Source organism: Taudactylus pleione, unplaced genomic scaffold (genome assembly GCF_031769625.1).
Source record: "Taudactylus pleione unplaced genomic scaffold, aTauple2 ptg004148l, whole genome shotgun sequence".
NCBI lineage: Eukaryota > Metazoa > Chordata > Amphibia > Anura > Myobatrachidae > Taudactylus > Taudactylus pleione.
In genome coordinates this window covers 1-24215 of record NW_028288441.1, presented here as the reverse complement: position 1 = coordinate 24215, position 24215 = coordinate 1, and the positions used below count along the sequence as shown (strand labels likewise).

The 24215-nt window shown below is 41.1% G+C and overlaps 1 protein-coding gene across 2 annotated transcripts; it reads left to right on the top strand.

Annotated features, from left to right (window-relative positions):
* The first annotated feature begins 1758 nt into the window (after positions 1-1758).
* Positions 1759-15323, top strand: LOC148430280 (uncharacterized). 2 transcript variants are annotated; one of them, XM_088466636.1, is made up of 7 exons: positions 1759-1792; positions 6178-6326; positions 7760-7951; positions 8142-8217; positions 8339-8436; positions 8589-9084; positions 11799-15323. In XM_088466636.1, the coding sequence occupies exons 2-7, from the start codon at positions 6249-6251 to the stop codon at positions 12536-12538; spliced, it is 1680 nt and encodes a 559-aa protein (XP_088322762.1). In that variant the 5' UTR covers positions 1759-1792; positions 6178-6248; the 3' UTR covers positions 12539-15323. The 2 variants fall into 2 exon arrangements, with proteins under 2 accessions (XP_088322762.1, XP_088322760.1); XM_088466634.1 differs by having other exon boundaries at positions 11796-15323.
* Positions 15324-24215: the final 8892 nt, after the last annotated feature.

Sequence of the window (24215 nt, the reverse complement as noted above, 5' to 3'; positions counted from 1 at the left end):
CTATTCGTTAGTGTTGGTGGATTTCTTATTGATGTCTTGACAAAGGCTTGTTGTGAGCCGAAACGCCGACGACTGACTCTATATGGATTAAAAACTTTTTACCTTTTCCATAAAAATCTTTAAGTAGTCCAGTGAGTTCGTTTTCTCTCTCTCTCTTCTCCCCCCCCCCCCTCCCAAGGGTGGGAGCACTGCTGCTTATAGCTGTTTATTACTGTGATTAAAAACTCCCAGACACAAATAGGTTACACTATAATACACAAAATATAAAAAAGGCCAAAGGTTCTATATGGCACCTAAAATCAAATGCGCAGACGCTTTAAGTGGTTACTGACGCTTTATTATACAGATTTATTAGACCATAAGTGATACAGATAATCACTATATACGTCTCCCATCACACAGCTGGTCAATGCTGAGGGGTTATTGGCCCTGGTTAGACGTTCTGTGTATTTCCTGACTTATTGCGCTATACGTATAACACCTCGGTCATTTCTTACTGACACTATTACAGGTTACATTATATTATTAGTAGGGAGAGTGCCCCAAAATATAGAGAGAACTTCCTGCTTCTATAGTTGCTACATGTGTAATGATAATGCAGCACCAGAGTCTGCTCCAGCTGTATTATAGTAACAAAAGGATCTGCTCCACCCGTATTATGCCAATACTGAGGCCTACTCCACCTGTATTAGACCAACTCTGGGGTCTGCTCCACCTGTATAATGGTGATGCAGCACCAGGGTCTGCTCCAGCTGTATATTAGTAACAAAAGCATCTGCTCCACCTGTATAATACCAACACTGGGGAATGTTCCACCTTTATAATGATAATGCAGCACTAAAGTCTGCTCCAGCTCTTTATTAGTAACAAAAAGTTCTGCTCCACCTGCAGTATACAAACATTGGGGTATGCTCCACCTGTACTATGATAATGCAGCACCAGAGTTTGCTCCAGCTGTATGTTAGTAACATAAGTTAGTTTCACCTGTATCTAACCAACACTGGCGTCTGCTCCACCTGATACATCATAATGCAGCACCAGAGTCTGCTCCAGCTTTATTACAGTAACAAAAGGTTCTGCTCCACCTGTATTACATCAACACTGGGGTCTGCTCCACTTATATAAAGATAATGCAGAGTCTGCTCCAGCTGTATATTAGTAACAAAAGGTTCTGCTCCACCTGTATCATACCATCACTGGCACCTGCACTACCTGTGCATATATATAATGCAGCACTAGAGGTTGCTCCAGCCGTATCAACGTAAAACCAGGGTTTGGCACACCTGTATTATATAGAACACTGGTGTCTGCTCTACCTGTATGATAATAATGAGGCACCGCAGTCTGCTCCCCTGTATAATAATAATAAATACCATCACCTGCTGCTTATTCCTCCTGCTGGAAGCGTCACCCGGAAGTTGAAGTAAATAAAAGAAACGCCCCCTCTACATAGCCCCGCCCCCTCATCTCCATGTAGTTATGGCTACTATCTACCCCGCCCCCGTATCATAGTGACCGCCCTCCTCTCATTCCCCTCAGTGCGGTGATTGGCAGCAGCGAGTAGCCAATCAGACGGCACAAAGTAGGAAGGACGTCCTGTAACTAGAAGCCACCGGCAACTGCCGCTCACAGCTTCATCACTAGAGTAACATGAGTATAGTCTAATGGTGTCCTCATGTACGGTGACCGGCGGCCATATTGTTATAGTCTCCCAGTCACAGAGCAGAGGGGGCGGGGCCACAGGGGCTTTAGCTGCCATTTTGTTATAGACATTCCTGACAGCCAGAGCCAGGTAACGTCTCCTGTATATATTAATTATATTATTATTATATAGGGGAGAGGGGACTGTACAGTGATATATGAGGGGGAATAACACAGCTCCCACCACACACTGATATGTGGTATTATTATTATATAGGGGGAGAGGGGACTGTACAGTGATATATGAGGGGGGATAACACAGCTCCCAGCACACACTGATATGTGGTATTATTATTATTATATAGGGGGGAGGGGACTGTACAGTGATATATGAGGGGGAATAACACAGCTCCCAGCACACACTGATATGTGGTATTATTATTATTATATAGGGGAGAGGGGACTGTACAGTGATATATGAGGGGGAATAACACAGCTCCCAGCACACACTATGTGGTATTATTATATAGGGGGTAGGGGACCGTACAGTGATATATGAGGGGGAATAACACAGCTCCCAGCACACACTATGTGGTATTATTATATAGGGGGTAGGGGACCGTACAGTGATATATGAGGGGGAATAACACAGCTCCCAGCACACACTGATATGTGGTATTATTATTATATAGGGGGAGGGGACTGTACAGTGATATATGAGGGGGAATAACACAGCTCCCAGCACACACTGATATGTGATATTATTATTATATAGGGGGAGGGGACTGTACAGTGATATATGAGGGGCAATAACACAGCTCCCAGCACACACTGATATGTGGTATTATTATTAATATATAATGGAGAGGGGACTGTACAGTGATATATGAGGGGGAATAACACAGCTCCCAGCACACACTGATATGTGGTATTATTATTATATAGGGGAGAAGGGACTGTACAGTGATATATGAGGGGGAATAACACAGCTCCCAGCACACACTGATATGTGGTATTATTATTATATAGGGGAGAGAGGGATCCGTAGAGTGATATATTAGGGGGAATAACACAGCTCCCAGCACACACTGATATGTGGTATTATTATTATATAGGGGGAGGGGACTGTACAGTGATATATGATGGGGAATAACACAGCTCCGAGCACACAGTGATATGTGGTATTATTATTATATAGGGGGAGAGGGGACTGTACAGTGATATATGAGGGGGGATAACACAGCTCCCAGCACACACTGATATGTGGTATTATTATTATATAGGAGATAGGGGAATGTACAGTGATATATGAGGGGGAATAACACAGCTCCCAGCACACACTGATATGTGGTATTATTATATAGGGGAGAGGGGACCGTACAGTGATATATGAGGGGGAATAACACAGCTCCCAGCACACACTGATATGTGGTATTATTATTATATAGGGGAGAGGGGACTGTACAGTGATATATGAGGATGAATAACACAGCTCCCAGCACACACTGATATGTGGTTTTATCATTATATAGGGGAGAGGGGACTGTACAGTGATATATGAGGGGGAATAACACAGCTTCCAGCACACACTGATATGTGGTATTATTATATAAGGGAGAGGGGACCGTACAGTGGTATATGAGGGGGAATAACACAGATCCCAGCACACACTGATATGTGGTATTATTATTATATAGGGGAGAGGGGACTGTACAGTGATATGTGAGGGGCAATAACACAGATCCCAGCACACACTGATATGTGATATTATTATATAGGGGGAGGGGACTGTATAGTGATATATGAAGGAGAATAACACAGCTCCCAGCACACACTGATATGTGGTATTCTTATATAAGGGAGAGGGGACTGTACAGTGATATATGAGGGGGAATAGCACAGCTCCCAGCACACACTGATTTGTGATATTATTATTATATAGGGGGAGGGGACCGTACAGTGGTATATGAGGGGGAATAACACAGATCCCAGCACACACTGATATGTGATATTATTATTATATAGGGGGAGGGGACTGTACAGTGATATATGAGGGGGAATAACACAGCTCCCAGCACACACTGATATGTGGTATTATTATTATATAGGGGAGAGAGGGAACCGTACAGTGATATATGAGGGAGAATAACACAGCTCCCAGCACACACTGATATGTGGTATTATTATGTAAGGGAGAGGGGACTGTTCGGTGATAAATGAGGGGGAATAAAACAGCACACAGTTATATATGTGGTATTATTATATAGGGGGTAGAGGACTACAGTGTTGTATGAGGGGGAATTAAACAGCTGCTGGCACTCACTGATATGCTGTATTTTTATTATTTAGGGGAGAGGGGTTCATAAAGGGTCATTCCATATCAGTTCCCCCAAAACAAATTAATTGTCCGCCACTCTTCTCAGATTAAAAAAAAAAAAAAATGTCATCAGAGCGGATGTAATCGTTAATTTCCAAAACATTGATTTTTCAATTTATTAAACTATTACTAATCGCGACTTATTTATTCAGTTTATTTCAAGTATCATGGCTGTTTATTAAGGAATCTCCATGAAATTTGGAGGCTTAAGGTAACCAAATTACTTTATCTGCCTTACTTTTCGAATTGCAACAAAATTTCAAGATTTTGGAACAGAATTAAAAATGCAAGGTTAAATCAACATTAGATATACCCATTTTTTGGGAATTACTGGAAGACAATATACACTGTCTGCTGACACGTGACCATTACAACAGGTTCCAAACAAGGGGAAAATAATGTTATTGTTGACTCAGCTTCAGTTATGTTTACGTTTTTACATTTCTAGGTTTCTTATGTTAATTATGGATGCTGTACAACAGTAATCAAATGTCAATTTCATACTTTTTTTCTCTCCACTATAAAACAGAGTACCATGCTGATTTTTTTTTTGTGGTAGTAATGTTAACCTTTCTTAAGCACCTAAATAAAATTGAGATATCTAATGTTGCTTTAACCTTGTGTTTTTAATTCTGTTCCAAAATCTTTAATCTGTCCTGTAACTCGAAACGTAAGACAGATAAAGTAATTTAGTTTGGCTTTTTAGATTCTGAGAAAAAGTTACCTTAGAGGTCCAAATTTCATGGTGATTCCTTAATAAACACCTGTGATACTTCAAATAAAGTGAATAAATAAATAGACATTAGTAAATAGTTTAATAAATTGAAAAATCTATATTTTGGAAAAGTCAGACAGTTGAGATATTTGGCAGAAATAGTTTTTTTTTTTACATTATCTGTCAACTAAAAATTTTTATGGAAATTCTGAGTTGGGTGGTGGACACACCAGGTTAAACTGGTGTGGAATGACGCTTCTTCAAATCATTAATATCGGACTCATATCAATTAAGTTCTTCGAATTCTTCGACATCGGTCCAAAATCGATCAAGTTCATCAACATCGGATTCAAATCTATCAAGTTCTTCAATTCATCAACATCAGTCTCAAAACAATCCAGCTCTCAATCAGCATCATCGGTCCCAATCCGAGTCTGCCCATTCCTTCAGTATTTTATGTCCAGTTCCATTGCAACCTCGTGTTCAATAAAGACTTTCTATTCCTGTTCTCACCTTCGGGCCCATCATCCACTGCCGTATCTCTACCTCCTCACATCTATACTTGAGGAAGTTGTGGCTCAAGCCACATAAGTTCATCCACATCTCTTAAATCTCTTCTTTAACCTCCCACACCTGTTCCAACCCAAACCAACCCTCCGGTGTGACAAATGTTATGTAACTGGATACTTATAATGACAGGTGTGTAGTCAGGAGCATAGTGAAATATAAAATGTTATTGAAACAAAAACATAATCCAGGCAAATTACAAAAACAATGGTGCACTCTGTAATCGATGAGGCAGATTAACATGCAGCAATAGGAGGGACAGCTTGCAGAGGCCCAGCTGGCTTTAGCTGCACAGATTATGGGCTGGAGGTATACAGAATGGATACAAGCAAAGGTATAAAGCTGCAGAGTAGATGAGACAGACTCATGGACAGCAGTGGAGCTGCAGTTTGCTGAAGTCCAATAGACTGGATATCAAGTTCAGGCCGTGGAATACAATCCAGGGAAAACAATCAATGACCAGCAGGGGGCATGGTCAGGGGCAGGAATAAATAGTCTGTGAGGCAGGTGATAAAAAGTGGAGTAATATTAACTCCTGTATGTGAGGAGACAATGTCAGATACAAAATAAGGGCCAGTGTCCTAACACCGATGTAACTTATTTCTAGTGGCGCAAAGAGATTTTGATATATGTCTCTTGGAGGAATAAGGCCCCCAGCCAGGAGAGGAGCATTGGTGTAACCTTATGCAGTACAGCATTGTATGACAGCCCCTGAGGAGTCTTATGGAGCTGGTACACAGGAACCTCTGACAGACACTGACCAGGGCTCTATGACTGGGGGGGAAGGGGAGACTTACTGATCACTCAATGTTACATGTCTGACTGTGTTACATGTGTTCTCTGTGATGTCTGTTATATTTATTCTATTTCTTTCTAGAAAGTCCTTCTCTGAGGAACCAGAGTTTTATTACACATCACACGTTCTGTATTCTCACTGATTCACTGAGGATGGACAAGAACGGCAGTCACCGTACTGAAAGGCTCTTACAGCTCACCCTGGAGATCATCTACGTGCTAACTGGGGAGGTGAGAGGGCCTGGGGCTATCACACAGACGTCACTTCTATCTATAGTAATAATACAGGAACATGACTGGGGAGGTGAGGGGATCTGGGAGTGTCACAGTGACATGACATATCTACAGTAATATTACAGGGACATGACTGGGGAGGTGAAAGGATCTGGGAGTGTCACAGTGACATGACATATCTACAGTAATATTACAGGGACATGACTGGGGAGGTGAGGGGATCTGGGAGTGTCACAGTGACATCACTTATATCTATAGTAATAATACAGGGACATGACTGGGGAGGTGAGAGGATCTGGGGGTGTCACAGTGACATCACTTCTATCTATAGTAATAATACTGGAACATGACTGGAGAGGTGAGGGGATCTGGGAGTGTCACAGTGACATGACATATCTACAGTAATATTACAGGGACATGACTGGGGAGGTGAGAGGATCTGGGAGAGTCACAGTGACGTCATTTATATCTATAGTAATATTACAGGGACATGACTGGGGAGGTGAGGGGATCTGGGAGTGTCACAGTGACATCACTTATATCTGTAGTAATAATACAGGGACATGACTGGGGAGGTGAGGGGATCTGGGAGTGTCACAGTGACATGACATATCTACAGTAATATTGCAGTGACATGACTGGGGAGGTGAAAGGATCTTTGAGTGTCACAGTGACATGACATATCTACAGTAATATTACAGGGACATGACTGGGGAGGTGAGGGGATCTGGGAGTGTCACAGTGACATCATTTATATCTATAGTAATAATACAGGGACATGACTGGGGAGGTAAGGGGATTTGGGAGTGTCACAGTGACATCACTTATATCTATAGTAATAATATAGGGACATGACTGGGGAGGTGAGGGGATCTGGGAGTGTCACAGTGACATCACTTATATCTATAGTAATAATACAGGGACTTGACTGTGGAGGTGAGGGGATCTGGGAGTGTCACAGTCACATCACTTATATCTATAGTAATAATACAGGGACATAACTGGGAAGGTGAGGGGTTTTGGGAGTGTCACCGTGACATCACTTATACCTATAGTAATAATACAGGGACATTACTCTGGAGGTAACAGGGATCTGGGAGTGTCACAGTAACATCACATATATCTATAGTAATACCCTAGCAGCAGTTAGCCACTCTCAGATATTAGTATCAGTCCCACAATCCTCCCTGGAGTTGGGATTTAGCACATTGCTCGCAGTATGTTATTTAATTTTTTTCACTGACACACAGATGTCAAAGCTACAGGAGATACTATATATTCTACATTTTCCTATATATAGGAGACTGTTACAAGACTTTTTATTGTGAAATAGTCTTCTTGTATATTATGCAAAGTTATCACCTGAATAAACACCCCCATTTAAGTGGAGCTTAATTGACCATCTCATTGTTGTCTCCCCCAATAAACAGGATTACACAGTAGTGAAGAAGACATCTGGTGAGTGTGAGATACCCAGCAGCCATCCCCCTGTGTCAGGAGGACTCAGCAAGACCCAGACCCCCATCATGGTGCCTCCACCTCACTCACTGACACATGAGAGACACAATGACCAGAAGATCCTGGAACTCACCAACAAGAACATGCAGCTGCTAACTGGAGAGGTGACTGCTGGAATGGGACATTATACAGTAACACCGGGGGATGTGTTTGGGTGATGACTGGGAGAGGTGACTGCTGGGAATGGGACACTATACAGTAACACCAGGGGATGTGTCTGGGTGATGAATGTAACATTGTGTGTGTCAGGTTCCTATAAGGTGTCAGGATTTCACCGTCTATGTTTCCATGCAGGAGGAGTATATAGAGGAACACAATGATCTATACAAGGACGTGATGATGGAGAAGCACCAGCCCCTCACATTACTGGGTAAGAGGAGACTGTCATTTATTGTACAGGGGAGAGCAGGTATGGGGGCCTCTTATATATATATACATCATCTGATAATCACATATATACAATGTACTCAGTCACTGTTTGTCCCCTACAGATGGACCCAGTAACAGAAATACCCCAGATAGATGTCCCCATCCTCTTTATTTTCAGGATTGTACAGAGAAGAATCACAAGATTCCACCTGAGCATCAGGTAGCTGAGATTTTTGGTCTCACCAATATACTATAGAGACTGTCACTATATGATCTGTAGAGCAGCTGTGTGTGTTTTATTCACCGATATTATACTGTATACTCTCAAATAATGACATCAGACTTTATGCAATTTTTTATTATCTGATTTAGGGTGAAGATCTGATTAATATTAAGATAAATTATATAGATGGAGAAGAAAAGACATATGTGACTGATAATAAGGCAGAAGATATAGAGGGAGAATCAGAGACGTATGTGACTGATATTATGGCAGAAGATACAGAGGGAGAAGAAGAGACGTATGTGACTGATATGAAGGCGGAAGATATAGAGGGAGAAGAAGAGACGTATGTGACTGATAATAAGGCAGAAGATAGAGAGGGAGAATCAGAGACGTATGTGACTGATATTATGGCAGAAGATACAGAGGGAGAAGAAGAGACGTATGTGACTGATATGAAGGCGGAAGATATAGAGGGAGAAGAAGAGACGTATGTGACTGATATGAAGGCAGAAGATATAGAGGGAGAAGAAGAGACGTATGTGACTGATATTAAGGCAGAGGATATAGAGGTGGAAGAAGAAAAGTATATTATGGGTGATCAGCAGTTTACAGAGGAGGAAATACCTACAGATATCAGCACACGTGAGTAATAAACACATTACAGAAAATAGTCACATACTGTATTCTACTTTCTCAGTCACTGCTACATTCTCCTCTGTCAGTACAAACTAATGAGAGGAATGTATCTTCCCAGTGTGAAGTCAGGAGCCGTCAGTCCCTATTATACTGCTCTCCCCCTCACATCATGTCACTGTGTGTTACTAGCCCAGAGATCTGACCAGTCTACTCTCCACACTCTCTGGTGTATCTCATACATCAGGAGACATCAGCCCCTATTATACTCCTGCTTTCCCCCTCACATCATGTCATTGTGTGTTACCAGCCCAGATATCTGACCAGTCTCATCCCCATACTCTCTGGTGTATGTCATACATCAGGAGCCATCAGCCCCTATTATACTCATGATCTCTCGCTCACATCATGTCACTGTGTGTTACCATCCCAGAGAGCTGACCAGTCTCCTCCACACACTGTCTGGTGTATCTCATACATCATGAGCCATTAGCCCCTATTATGCTCCTGCTCTCCCCCTCACATCATGTCACTGTGTGTTACCAGCCCAGAGATCTGACCAGTCTCCTTCCCACACTCTCTAGTGTATCTCATACATCAGGAGCCATCAGCCCCTATTATACTCCTGCTCTCCCCCTCACATCATGTCACTGTGTGTTACCATCTCAGAGAGCTGACCAGTCTCCTCCACACACTGTCTGGTGTATCTCATACATCAGGAGCCATCAGCCCCTAATATACTCCTGCTCTCCCCCTCACATCATGTCACTGTGTGTTACCAGCCCAGAGATCTGACCAGTCTCCTCCCCACACTCTCTGGTGTATATCATACATCAGGAGCCATCAGCCCCTATTATACTCCTGCTCTCCCCCTCACATCATGTCACTGTGTGTTACCAGCCCAGAGATCTGACCAGTCTCCTCTCCACACTCTCTGGTGTATCTCATACATCAGGAGCCATCAGCCCAAATTATACTCCTGCTCTCCCCTTCCATCATGTCACTGTGTGTTACCAGCCCAAAGGGTATGCAGTCGGGAAGCCGGCAGACCTAGTCCCGACAGCCGGGTTCCCGACTGCTTAATCCCATCGAGGGTTAAATGACAGGAGTCTAAATCTAGACGCCTGTCATTTTACCGACGCCAGATGACCGGCGCCCGGCCTTCCCGAACGAAGGGATGCCGGGCACCACTGCGGATAGCCGCTGGGGGGAGGGTTAGGTTTAGGGCTCCCGGGGGTGACTTAGGGTTAGGCACCCCCCCAGGAGGTTAGGGTTAAGCTAGGGGGAGGGAGGGTTAGGCACCCCCAGGGGAGGTTAGAGTTAGGCGAACCCCCGGGGGACTTAATTTTAGGCAACAGGGTAGGTGGGGTTAGGTTTAGGCACTTAGAGGGGGGATAAGGGTTAGGCATTTGGGGGGGGTTAGGGTTAGGCACCCTAAAGGAGGGTTAGGGGGTAGAATATGTTAGTACTTACCTGGGGACGATCGGGATTTTCATCCTGTTCGGGCAGCCGCTGTCGGAATTTGAACCGCCAGCCAGGAGTCAGCGGTAAATCATACTGACTCCCCCCAGAAATCTGACCAGTCTCCTCCCCACACTCTCTGGTGTATCTCATACATCAGGAGCCATCAGCCCCTATTATACTCCTGCTCTCCCCCTCACATCATGTCACTGTGTGTTACCGGCATAGAGATCTGACCAGTCTCCTCCCCACACTCTGTGGTTTATCTTATACATCAGGATCCATCAGCCCTTATTATACTCCTGCTCTCCCCCTTACATCATATTACTGTGTGTTACCAGCCCAAATATGCTCTATATTAGACAACGCAAACGTCACACGAACTTGACCTCACACACACAGAGCTATAACGACACTCCGGTCATTCAACAATGGCTTCCTCCAGTCTCTGCGCTTGGATGATCTGTACTTTTGCGCTTTATCTGCTGACCAGTCTCTGTATCCAGCTCTGTCCTTCTGCCTACTTCCTCCTCCTGCTGTTGCCCATCTGTGCCCTGCGACATTCCCCTACCCTATCCTGCTGCCTCCCCTGCTCTGTGCTACCATCATTCTATGTAGCTCTGTCCTATCGCTATCCTTCCCTCTCAGCGGTTATATACAGTGACTCATTACCCTAATTTAGTAGCATGAGTCTGTTGGGGCTACTCTCCCTGAGAATGACCAGAGGACCATATAGAAACTGCTTTTGCTACATATATATCCACCTGGAGAACTTTGTGTAGTGTGGACGCATTTGTTGGGAAACTTGTGGGCTAATTACCATGTGCATCTGTGAGGGCGGTCTAGATGGATTTTGTGGCTCACCAACGTCACTGGCTAATGAGGCTTCCTGCTCTGTGATAATGGCTAGGGAATGTTGCCCAGCAAAGTCTGCATTTGGGGGGAGATATACATTGGTGATATGCCATCTGCCTGTCCCTGGGGCTGGATCTATTAATTTAAACCAATATGGAATGTTTGGAGTTTGTATGTGTTTCCTCCAACCCTCCAAAATTATAGTGGTAGGTTGATTAGCTTCTGATACAAATTAACACTAGTGTGTGTGTATATGTGTACATATGGTAGGGAATATAGTTTGTAAGCTCCACTAGGGCATGGCCCCATGTGAATTACTAAATATTCTCTGTAAAGTGCTTCTCAGTATTTCTGCGCTGTATAAAGAGGTGTGAGTAATAATAATACAGTTATTGTATTTCCAGCAGATGGACACACAAGCAGGAATGACTTGGAGGAAGATCTCGTCTTGTCTACAGATATTAAAACAGAATATAACATCACACAGGAATCTCCAGGAGATAATCCTGTTACACTAAATATACATCCAGTACATCACAGTACAGATATATCATCTGATCCCTCTAATTGCAAGGACTGTTATCCTGATACCTCAGTGTTTGTTACATATAGTGCAGCTAATACACTTGATAAAATATTTCCATGCCCAGAGTGCTGGAAATGTTTTACACATAGGTCAGACCTTGTTAGACATCAGAGAAGTCACACAGGTGAAAAACCATTTCCATGTTCTGAGTGTGGAATTTTTTTTACACGAAAATCAAATCTTGTTACACATCAGAGAAGTCACACAGGGGAGAATCCATTTCCATGCTCTGAGTGTGGGAAATGTTTTACACAGAAATCACATCTTGTTACACATCAGAGAAGTCACACAGGTGAGAAAACATTTCCATGTTCTGAGTGTGGAAAATGTTATACACATAAGTCAGACCTTGTTAGACATCAGAGAAGTCACACAGGTGAGAAACCATTTCCATGTTCTGAGTGTGGGAAATGTTTTACACGGAAAACAGGTCTTGTTATACATCAGAGACAACACACAGGTGAGAGGCCATTTCCATGCTCTGAGTGTGGGAAATGTTTTTCACATAAATCTGCTCTTGTTAGACATCAGCAGTCACACAAGAGAAAAGCTTTTCTATGAGCTGATACAAAACAAGGTTGTAGCAACACTGCAGATAATTGGGATGTATCATTAATATAAAAAGAGAAGGGATGTACACTACTAGGGAAACCTAAACAACAATACATAATTTAAATAGGGCTTGATATAGATGCAATAAAAATGTATAGTACTTAATATGAAGACTCCTAGGGGCAGTGACAGATTTTGCCATCTGTGCCGTCAGGAGGTGATCTGGATGTTCTAACTGAATTTGCTCCACCCAGATGGTTTAAACTAAAAAAAACAAACTCCTCACTATCACCTGATACATCTGTGGTCTTTTAGACTAGATAGACAAGAGTCCCTTCACTTGGTCCTACCGACCACCTAGATATTTGTTATGCTCCTCCGTATGACTTCACATATGTAATTTTCTACCTTTTTATTTAACTATATGTGTGTGTAAGTGTATATGTATATGTGTATATTATATATACATATATATATATCCTTATTAGTATATTTAGGCATGTGGGTGTGATCATATAGTGAACAATATTGCAAGATTTTGCAATCATCAACATTAGAACTATACAATATGGGATTATTATGTCGTATGTATAACGTGACCTAGATCCCAGTGACGTGCATATCTTCACCATGTCAACTCTTACTCATTTGTTACTGATGTAACTAGTCATGTGATTGTGGGTTACCATGCAACTGGGTGGAACAAATCATCTAAGCATCTTACTGTTTTTTTCCACAGAGATTTCCATGATTGGTGCATTCCAGTCATGTGTGCATGCTTATATTACATGACCAGGTGGATGTGATTACCCAGACTCCCTATCTAGTTCATTCTGGCACCCTGCAGTGATTGACATGATTGGTCCATTCCGATCATGTGCGGTTTGATAACGCGAGGTGGTTTGGATATTGTTTTTAAACCTTACTTATTATAAGAAGAAATGGAATAATTCACACCAATACCAACTTTAAAATAAATGACAATGTTTTACTTGAAAAGCAAATTAATTATACATGTATTATGGTATTATTGTCAAAGCAGACTTACAACATGAAAATCATTAGTTCAGCAGCAGTAACAAAATGATTATTGGCAATGCCGAGCATAGACTCCCAAGGTGACAGTCAGCCATGTTTATACTTACAGCCCAGCGCCCCGCGACTCTCACGACCTACGATCTCTCCTGCTCAGCCCGACTGACCCACCCCTCCCCTTTTTGATAAATCTTTTATACTTTTTCCTCTCTGCTACTAACATATTCTAAAATGACGAATATTAATTAATTAATTCAATATTCATGCGCACTAAACATTTCACTAATTATATATTTTAATCATAACAAAACCCACAATCTCCTTTCTATGTTCTCAAAATACTGGTGACCGCATATAGGCCAAGGCTATCCTGATTAGCTCCCTCCTTGTTTAGCCAGATCTGAGACCTACTGTCTCCTAGTCTGTTCATACTCAACTAACCCATTATTCTGTCTTGCTAGAGAAGAAATGGTTTTGATCAGTTCTAATTTATACCTATTTCTGTAATAACATTTATACCTTTAGATTATACAATATTAAACAATAATAACTGTTGCTTCAGACACACATCTGCCTACTTTAGAGAGAAGGTAGACCTCATCTCTAGGCCTGAGGCCATTCCACACATGTCGGTCCTCCGCAACTTACAACTAATATATATTCTGAATCATTTCTATGTACTCTTAATTGCAATGAAAATAATGAAAGACATAAGCATGCATATATTCGTGAATTGCTGAAGGAATATGTACGGTCACATATTCCGGCGTTATCAGTTCCATCCTCATGAAATTTGAGGGGTCATAACTCCGAAAAAAGTTCATATCTCTCATAGGTGGCATCGTCTGATTTCTTCTTAATGCATTGGAAAATCTTCTTGAAGCCTTTCACTAATATATAGAAAATTAACAACATTATCATGACAAAAAATATTTATCTTCCCATTGCGTGTATAATGCCGCCGAACCAATTTTCAACCCATGCGAACCACGTGCTGGGGTTCAACCAGGTGAACCAACTGTCAGGAATCGTACCATCATGTTTATTCAGCAAATTCATTTTAACCTGAGTAATTTCATTTAACCTTATTTTATTTATTCTGCATCAGAAGAATTTGTGATGTATGTACAACACTTTAACTCATATACTGCTTGTAATGTGACACAATATCCAAAGTTACGGCTGTAAGGTAGTGTGTGCTGCATTTTAATTCAGTGTTTTATTGCTTGAAACTCTCTTACCACAATGTCTGCGATATTGTTTATTAATTCCCTATGTACCAAATGTTATTATGTCACCAAATCCTAAACCAACCTTATAACTTTGGGAGAGTGTAAAGAGGTGCTTGTACTTTTCCATATACCATTTGTATTTCTATTTACCATTCTTACACAGTAATTATTTCATATGTTTCTTTTAGATTTTCTGTTGTGTTACCTTTGCATCAGGTAGTAATGTTCTTATAAGACCCTTTTCAAAATAATTCACCGGTAACCATCAATAAGCCTTATGCCCACACATATAATATAACCCCCGTGGTAGTGTCATGGTTTATTAGACAATGTGTTAGAAAAGCATTATAAGGAACATTACAACGGGCACCTTTTCATCCACGCTTTCTTCTTGCTTGTTCCATTCTGCGATATGATGACTGTATGTTTTATTGTACCCCAACATTCCTTCTGTTATTACACAGTTTATTAATGCACTCACATATAATTTTTTATTAGGTTTTTTGTGTATTTAATAATTTCTAAAAGATCCCCAAACAAGTTTGATTCAGTAAGATCCTCCTTGTAAGATTGTGTTACAAACACAGGTTCCCAAATAAATACATTCAGCTCCTGTACCATTTTGTTAATAGACATGATGTTGTCCTGATCATACCTTGGATACCTTGTTAATTTTAAACGTAGGGAACCTGTGACATTATAAGGTTCAAGTGTGAGAGTTCCACATAGTGAGTGAAATGCTGTTTGATTTGAGTGCAATGAGATAGACATTAGCACAACATTCCCTGAATGACATGGTGACTACATACCCAACAATCAACTTTATTGTTCTTTCTATAAGCTCATGATAAGTGTTCAGGGAAGAAGTGTCAGTTTGTATAGAGGTGCTTTCTTTGCACCATTGTATACCCCTTTTCTGAATTTAAACCACAGTATTTACATATATACCTTGGAATTGTGAGACAACCCTTCACACCTTTGTCTTACAGTAATGGCTCTTTTTTCCAATACTTCATCAGATGTATCTTGCACCTAGTACCAGTATGAGACCTTATTTATCTATAATGTATTTTCTTTTTCAAACAGTTTAAGAATTTTTTTCCCTTGGTCTTTTGACCATCCTCTGATGCGTACCTATACCTGGGAGTATCAGTAGTAAAATGAGTGTGTGCGTCTTTTATGACTCTTAATGTGATTAAAACCATATCCCTTATGATCATGAGTTTTAAAATAGGAGTGGAGTCTACCAATATGACCCCGGCAGTACCCCTAGGATAACATTCCACACCGTCCTCATCAGTCACCAGTCCTTCTCAGCTCCTATTTACTATAAAAAAATAAAAAATTTAAAAATGTGAAAAAAAAATAACTTTCCCAATCAATGGATACACAGAGACTTGATCACCAATAGCCATCTTTCCTTTTCTTTGTTCACAACCCGCAGAACACTACTAATAATGTCCCCGATTCTGTGAACCTTATCTTGGCCTGAACTGTGACTTTGATCAGGCCCATCATCAAATAAGTTTATTAAATTTAAATCACAGTCAATGTCTTTATCTGCATCTTCTTTGGCTTTAACTGACCTCACCGCCAGGTCGGCAACCTTCTTGCAGTGAGATTTTGTGAATCCAATTGTCCTTTTCAGCCACATCGAGGTTGTTAGCAGAACCTGGAACGGGCCTTGCCATCAATCTATGAGACAACCAGAACATAAGAAATTTCTCACCATTACATAGTCTCCAGACTGGACTCCATGACAAGGTTCTTCTGGGAGTCTCTTCATAAGCTTTCCTTGCTTTTCTTCAGATGCTGTGAGAATTGTATAACATAGTCCGTAGTTAAATCATATAACAGTGACAAGTCTGTTGCTGGACTTACAATAAGGATAGGCAGTTTTCCAAAAAAAAAAATAGCTCATAAGGCACTGGTTAAGTGATCGCTTTGGAGTGGTGTGGATGCTATACAAAACTAGAGGTAAAAGCCCCCAGTCAACTCATGGTAGTCTCCATACCCACCTTATCTAACTTGTACTCAATGTTAGCGTTTACACATTCAATTTTGTTTTTTTATAAACCCATATATTGACATATTGCTTGTAATACCTTCCCTGTAAAATAAGTACCTCTGTCACCTTCAACAACACATAGGATACTATAGTATATCTGGAAACATAAATAACTGCACAATTTCTTAGCTGTGAATGATGCTGCACATGATGTAGGATTTCTGTGACAACATCTGGGAACTGTGAAGTCCTCACAAACAATAAATGGTTAGATAAATATAAGGTATCCAGGACACACTGAACCTGCTAATGATAGTGAGATTAGTTGCAGGAAGGACACGGACATCAGTAATAATCATCAATTGTATCAGCTGAATCAGATCTAACAGTTCACTTCTGGGGAATAGTCATAAACAAATTGTTGATTAGAATAAACAGGCATAACTATAACAGTAAGCTTAGACATTTAAGTTAGCTTCAGAGACAATAGTCTATGAGATACAAATCTTGGTATTATTGATTAAAATAAGCAAGCATAGAGAAAGCAATAAGCTTAAGCGTTACATCAACATTGTCATCACCAGAGACAGGATCCTCTGGGGTTCAAATCTTGAAAAAAAATCAGCATTGTCATCACCAGAGACAGGAGTCTCTGGGGTTCAAATCTTGGAAAAAACAAAATAAAAAAATGGGGGGTCAGCTGGGCCAACTGTGAGAGCCGGGGGCGCTGTTGGCTGACTGCCACCTTGTTCCACCTCCCATTGCCATATTGCCAGACATTGCAAATACCTAACCCTATTCACCAACCTAGTCAAAATAATTGCTGCTTTCAAAGCTTCCAGAACAGATTGGTTAAATGTGCCAGCCATGGGGAAACGACCAGAGGTCCATTCAGTCATCCCACTCCACCCTGCAACAAACCTCACACTCTCATCTCCGTACTTGTCTTTCATAACTGCATACATACTGGTCATTCCTAATCACATATATATATTTTTTTTAAATGACTACCCTCTTAACTCTTGGCAACTCACTCGATGCCATATTAAAAAAAATTTCTTTCTCTCGCTCTGCTGCAAAAATAAAACTGCATTTTTTTTCCTCAAGCAGCCAATCTCTATGACCTTGAAACGGGAACACTCTTCCAGCTCCTCAAATAAGCTTTTACACTTGCAATGAGAAACTTAATTCTTTCTTAAGTACAAGTTTTGTTAGTGGGATACCTTTACAATTTCATGGTAAACTACCCTGGAACAATTTTCCGTTTCACCAAACCAATTCCTTCTCACCTTCATTCAAACAACCATTACCATCCAGGTGCATCACGCGCCATTCTCCCCATACTCTGTAGCTTATCAAGCTACAATCCACCTCTTCACCCTCAAATCACTTACTCTTACCCTCTTATAACGTACAAGAACCAACTCCAGTCCCATACATGTACTAGACAATGTTGCCTTTTAAAAATCAAATGAGATTAACTGTTTCTTTCACTTTAAAATTGTGACAAATCTGTCAAAATGAAAACCCAAAAAACTCTACCCTCGTGTTACCTGTCTTTCGTTATCAGGTCAACACCTCTCATGTACAATCTGACCTCGTTAACAGATTTGTACCTCAGTTACCCGGTGCCTCCCCTGTCCTCGTTATCAGTGTTCCGCGCCCCTGTTACACATGTGACTATACGTATACCTTGTGCACCTGCCCTCGTTATTCCATTTAGCACTTTTACATCAATATTATCTTGTTCTTAAATATCTGCAGATCAATTTTACACTATCTAGCCATGTGGACTTCTCTTCTTTGTTTATAATATTACCCCGCAATTCACATAACCAGATTTATGCCTCTCTACTCCACTTCTATGCAAGGCATACTACAGGGGAAAATGGGAAAAGCCAGCTCACCAAATGCCTCTCGTCCCAACCCCCCGCTGACACTTAATTTTTATAACCACAAAACCAACCATCAAAAAAACTCAACAATACTGCCCCTAATTTCTGGGAAAAATGACTCAAATACAATTTAAAATTTCTGGAAAACAAATCCTACCAAAACAAAACAAATGCAAAACAATCAATACAGCGCAATTAACTTAACCATCATATCAATGTCTGAAGGAGAGGGAAAAACGAAAACTGCACGTTTTAAAAATAAAAATTATCTAATGAGCAAAATAACTCACTGCCGTGCACTCTCTCTCAATCACCGATACAGCGGGCGTTAACCTGTGTAATCTCACTGGGGCCTCCATGATTGATAACGCGAGGTGTTTTGGATATTATTTTTAAACCTTACTTATTATAAGAAGAAATGGAATAATTCACACCAATACCAACTTTAAAATAAATGACAATGTTTTACTTAAAAAGCAAATTAATTCTACATGTATTATGGTATTATTGTCAAAGCAGACTTACAACATGAAAATCATTAGTTCAGCAACAGTAACAAAATGATTATTGGCAATGCCCAGCATAGACTCCCAAGGTGACAGTCAGCCCTGTTTATACTTACAGCCCAGCGCCCCGCGACTCTCACGACCTACGATCTCTCCTGCTCAGCCCGACTGACCCACCCCTCCCCTTTTTGATCAATCTTTTATACTTTTTCCTCTCTGCTACTAACATATTCTAAAATGACGAATATTAATTAATTAATTCAATATTCATGCGCACTAAACATTTCACTGATAATATGTTTTAATCATAACAAAACCCACAATCTCCTTTCTATGTTCTCAAAATACTGGTGACTGCATATAGGCCAAGGCTATCCTGATTAGTTCCCTCCTTCTTTATACGGATCTGAGACCTACTGTCTCCTAGTCTGTTCATACTCAACTAACCCATTATTCTGTCTTGCTAGAGAAGAAATGGTTTTGATCAGTTCTAATTATACCTATTTCTGTAATAACATTTATACCTTTAGATCATACAATATTAAACAATAATAACTGTTGCTTCAGACACACACCTGCCTACTTTAGAGAGAAGGTAGACCTCATCTCTAGGCCTGAGGCCATTCGACACGTCGGTCCTCTGCAACTTACAACTAATATATATTCTGAGTCATGTCTATGTACTCTTAATTGCAATGAAAATAATGAAAGACATAAGCATGCATATATTCGTGAATTGCTGAAGGAATATGTACGGTCATATATTCCGGCGTTATCAAGGTGGAGCAGGCTCTGGTGTTTCATTATCATTATACAGTTAACAGCAACTAATAATAAAGTGTAACCTGTAATAGTGTCAGTAAGAAATGACCGAGGTGTTATCCGTATAGCGCAATAAGTCAGGAAATACACATAACGTAACAGAAAGAGGATATAAAGCCTGGTCTAACCAGGGCCAATAACCCCTCAGCACTGACCAGCTGTGTGATGGGAGATGTATATAGTGATTTTCTGTATCATTTGTGGTCAGACAAATACATCATGGCACAGTGCTGTGTGTGTGTATAGAGAGAGAGAACGGAAGGTGCGGCACTCACAGCATACAACAACAGCTGAGAAGAGGCGGTGGGGTATATCAACGTTTTAGTTCAATAAAGACTTTTCAAGATAACAAAGCTGTACACAAACATACCTTATATACAGGCATCTCATCACACGTGAAGCCGTTCCCTTCGCCTCTGGGACTGCGTACCCACCCGGCGGCACTGTTGGATGACGTCATCACGCTGTCAGTGAGAAAGGACGCTCATACCTGTGACACCATCACCATGGTTACTAAAGTAACTCCTAATGGTCAAAAATGAGTACATATAAAAAGACATATAAAGAAACACAATACACATACATGACTGCCTATTGCACCAATCACATGGCTCTCAGCTGGGGGCTAAGTAATGGTAACTGTAGTCGCTACAAGCTAAAGAGACCCCTAACAGCTGACATCTTGGACCAATATCAAGAAAACAGCCCACAGAGAAGCTAATACATAAACTTTATGTTACCATTATACGCACAAAGTCACAAAAGCTGACACATCAGTGCGATATTGGAGAACTCACAGTTGGGCTACTAAATGAATTTATAGTGCCTTTGTACCTAAGGCTCCATGAGGACAGATTAAAGTTACAAAACACTAGCATATGAAATACTTTAATTTAGGCCCCTAGGATGGACCACATCCAAACGGGATATCCAACGTGCTTCACACTGTAATAAATTTGAAGCTCGATCAACTCCTCGCAAATGGGGGGGAACATGGTCAATCATATGGTAGCGTATGCTGGCCAAGGGATGTTTAAACATGGCAAAGTGCCGAGCTACCGGCTGTTCACTAGTGCCTGATTCTAGGGCTTGACGTATGGCGGAACGGTGCCCCGCCATACGCTTCTTAAATTTCCTTTCGGTCTTACCAATGTAGGTGAGGCCGCATGGGCAGATGAATCGATAAACCACATAACTTGTATTGCAGCTCAATAAGTACTTGATGGAGATCTGGATGCAAAAACGAATCACCTACAATGATATTGACATGTGATACACGAGCATTTAATGCAACCCACTTTTGCATGTGTAAAGAACCTAGTTGAGGTATTTTCATTCAACTTAGAAATATCGGTCTTTACCAAGAGGTCACGCAAATTGCATCCTTGTGAATAACTTGTAATAAGCTGGCCACCAGTAAGATGTTAATTGCTGTCTGATTCGATGATAGGCCAATGTTTCTTAGAAACTTGGTTAATCACTTGGGACGCTGTGTTAAACCTGTTGACCCAAGGAAATTTTGGAATAGAAGAATTTTTCTTCTCTTTCCTAGATAAAAGTTGATCTCTTATTAAGCGCCATAACTTTTTCTTTAGTTTGCTCTAAGGCTTTTCATGAGTAGCCTCTGGCATAAAAGCTTTCAATAAGCTCATTTAGTTGAGTGCTGGCTCTCAAAGGATCACTATTGATACGCCTCACCCCAATCATTTGTGAGTAGGGGAGCCCCCGGATCAGACTTCTGGGGTGGCAGCTTTGCGCTTGTAGCAGCAAATTTCTATCTGTGGGTTTTGTGTATAATGTTGTAATTATAGAGTTGTTATCAATAATTATTTTTACATCTAGAAAATTTATTTCATGCCTACTCATGTTAATAGGTTAATTGATTTTATTATGTTTTTCCATGAATAGCTGGAACTCATGTCCTTCCCCACTCCAAAAAAGGAGCAGATCATCAATGAAACAAGAGTAAGAAAATATCTTTTCAACAACCTGTGTATCGCTATACTTCAAACATTACGATATTCGCATAGACCGGGGCTGCGCTAGAACCCATAGCGCAGCCCTTTGTCTGTAGGAAAAAGCTTTTATCATAGATAAAGAAGTTGTTAGTAGCAATTCCAGTAATTTTTTTACAAATACCAAACTGAAATCATGAGGAATCTAATTATATAAAGAGACTACAGCAATTCCTTTAAGCCAACAAGTTTTCGGTACACAAGCAATAGATTTAATTCTCTCCAGCAAGCTGGTGGTATCAAGTAAGAACGAAGGTTCGTTCTGAATAAGGGGCTGCAATAAATGATCCAAATAATTGCACAGGGCTGTAATAGCGAGCCCCTAGCCGAGACTATGGGGCATCTGGGCGGAGGATCAATGCCTTTGTGGATCTTAGGGATCCATTAAAACAGGGGTTACTATTGGAAAAGCTGGAATTAATGACTCTATAAGTTTTGCTGTGATCAATTGCAAGTCCATAGCCTGTTGAAGAATAGTCATTATTTTTTTCTTGCATGATGCTCTAGGGTCATCAGGAAGCTTAGAATACACATCTCTATCAGAAAGTTGGCGTTCAGCTTCTAATCAATAATCAGTAAGGACCTACAGCACTATAGCACCGCCCTTGTCCACAGGGCGGATTATAAAAATTTTTTGTTTTACAATGCAAACAGTGCTTGGCGTTCCAAGACAGAGAGGTTAGGGTGAATCGGAACTTTTTTGATTTCAGTGCTCGCTAACTCATGGTCCAAGATTCTGACGTATGTTTTGATGCTGGAGTTTGATTGGGGTTCAAAAGAGCAGCGGGGGCCCACAGCTTTCAATTTAGAAGGAATTTGATCCTTGTTTTCCATCACAATCTTTAAAAAATTCTTTGAGTTTAAGTTTTCTCTGTAGGGTATTTTTCTCTATGTCCCATTGAAACTCATTGAAGGGTACAGTAGGGACAAATGAAAGATTAAATAGTAGGTCTTCCGGGACCGAGGTGGCTTCCCTGCATTAAGATTATTGGCCATGAGAGGACCATTGGTGTGACCTCCAGCAATGCCGTGTGGTGGTCAGTGAGCAGCCCTATGAAGCTGGGGCAGAGGAACTTCTGAGAAACACTGACCTAGACTCTATGGCTCTGGGAATGAGGGGACTTAGTGGTCACTCAGTGTACTCTTACATTTATATAGGCAACATGATAGCGTAGCGGACAGCATTTCTACTCTGCTCTGTGGTCGTGAATTCAATTCCCAACCAAGGTCTTGTATGTGTGGATTCTGTAGTGTTTCCGTGTTTGCATTGATTTCTTCCAGGTGCTCTGGTTTCTTCCCATTCTCCAAAGCCACACTGGTAGGTTAGTTGGCTTCTTTCATAAATACCCCTGGTGTGTGTGTGTATGGGCTGTCCATGTGGTAGGAAATGTAGATTGTAAACTCCCATGGGGAAGGGACAGATGTGATTAAATATTCCCTGTAAAGCACTGTGTAATATGTGCACACAACATACATAGCTTCTAATAATTATATTTATTCCTATATTTCTGTGCAGTGATGAGTCACATGACTGAGAGGATACTAAATCTCACCCTGGAGATCATCTACCTGCTGACTGGGGAGGTGAGCGAATCTGAGCATGTCAGAGTGACTTCACTTATATCTATAGTAATAATACAGGGACATGACTGGGGAGGTGAGGGGATCTGGGAGTGTCACAGTGATATCACTCATCTATAGTAATAATACAGGGACATGACTGGGGAGGTGAGGGGATCTGGGAGTGTCACTGTGACATCACTTCTATCTATAGTAATAATACAGGGACATAACTGGGGAAGTGACAGGGTCTGGGAGTGTCACAGTGACATCACTTATATCTATAGTAATAATACAGGGACATGACTGGGGAGGTGAGGGGATCTGGGAGTGTCACAGTGACATCACTTATATCTATAGTAATAATACAGGGACATGACTGGGGAGGTGAGGGGATCTGGGAGTGTCACAGTGATATCACTCATATCTATAGTAATAATACAGGAACAATGACTGGGGAGGTGAGGGGATCTGGGAGTGTCACAGTGACATCACTTATATCTATAGTAATAATACAATGACATGACTGGGGAGGTGAGGGGATCTGGGAGTGTCACAGTAACATCACTTATATCTATAGTAATAATACAGGGACATGACTGGGGAGGTGAGG

Bases quoted from the DNA above. Each gene is read 5' to 3' on its own strand.
- LOC148430280 (XM_088466634.1), top strand. From the start codon at position 6,249: ATGGACAAGAACGGCAGTCACCGTACTGAAAGGCTCTTACAGCTCACC. The intron at 8,218-8,338 runs GTAAGAGGAGAC...TGTCCCCTACAG, and splicing joins CCAGCCCCTCACATTACTGG to ATGGACCCAGTAACAGAAAT. The intron at 8,437-8,588 runs GTAGCTGAGATT...TATCTGATTTAG, and splicing joins AGATTCCACCTGAGCATCAG to GGTGAAGATCTGATTAATAT.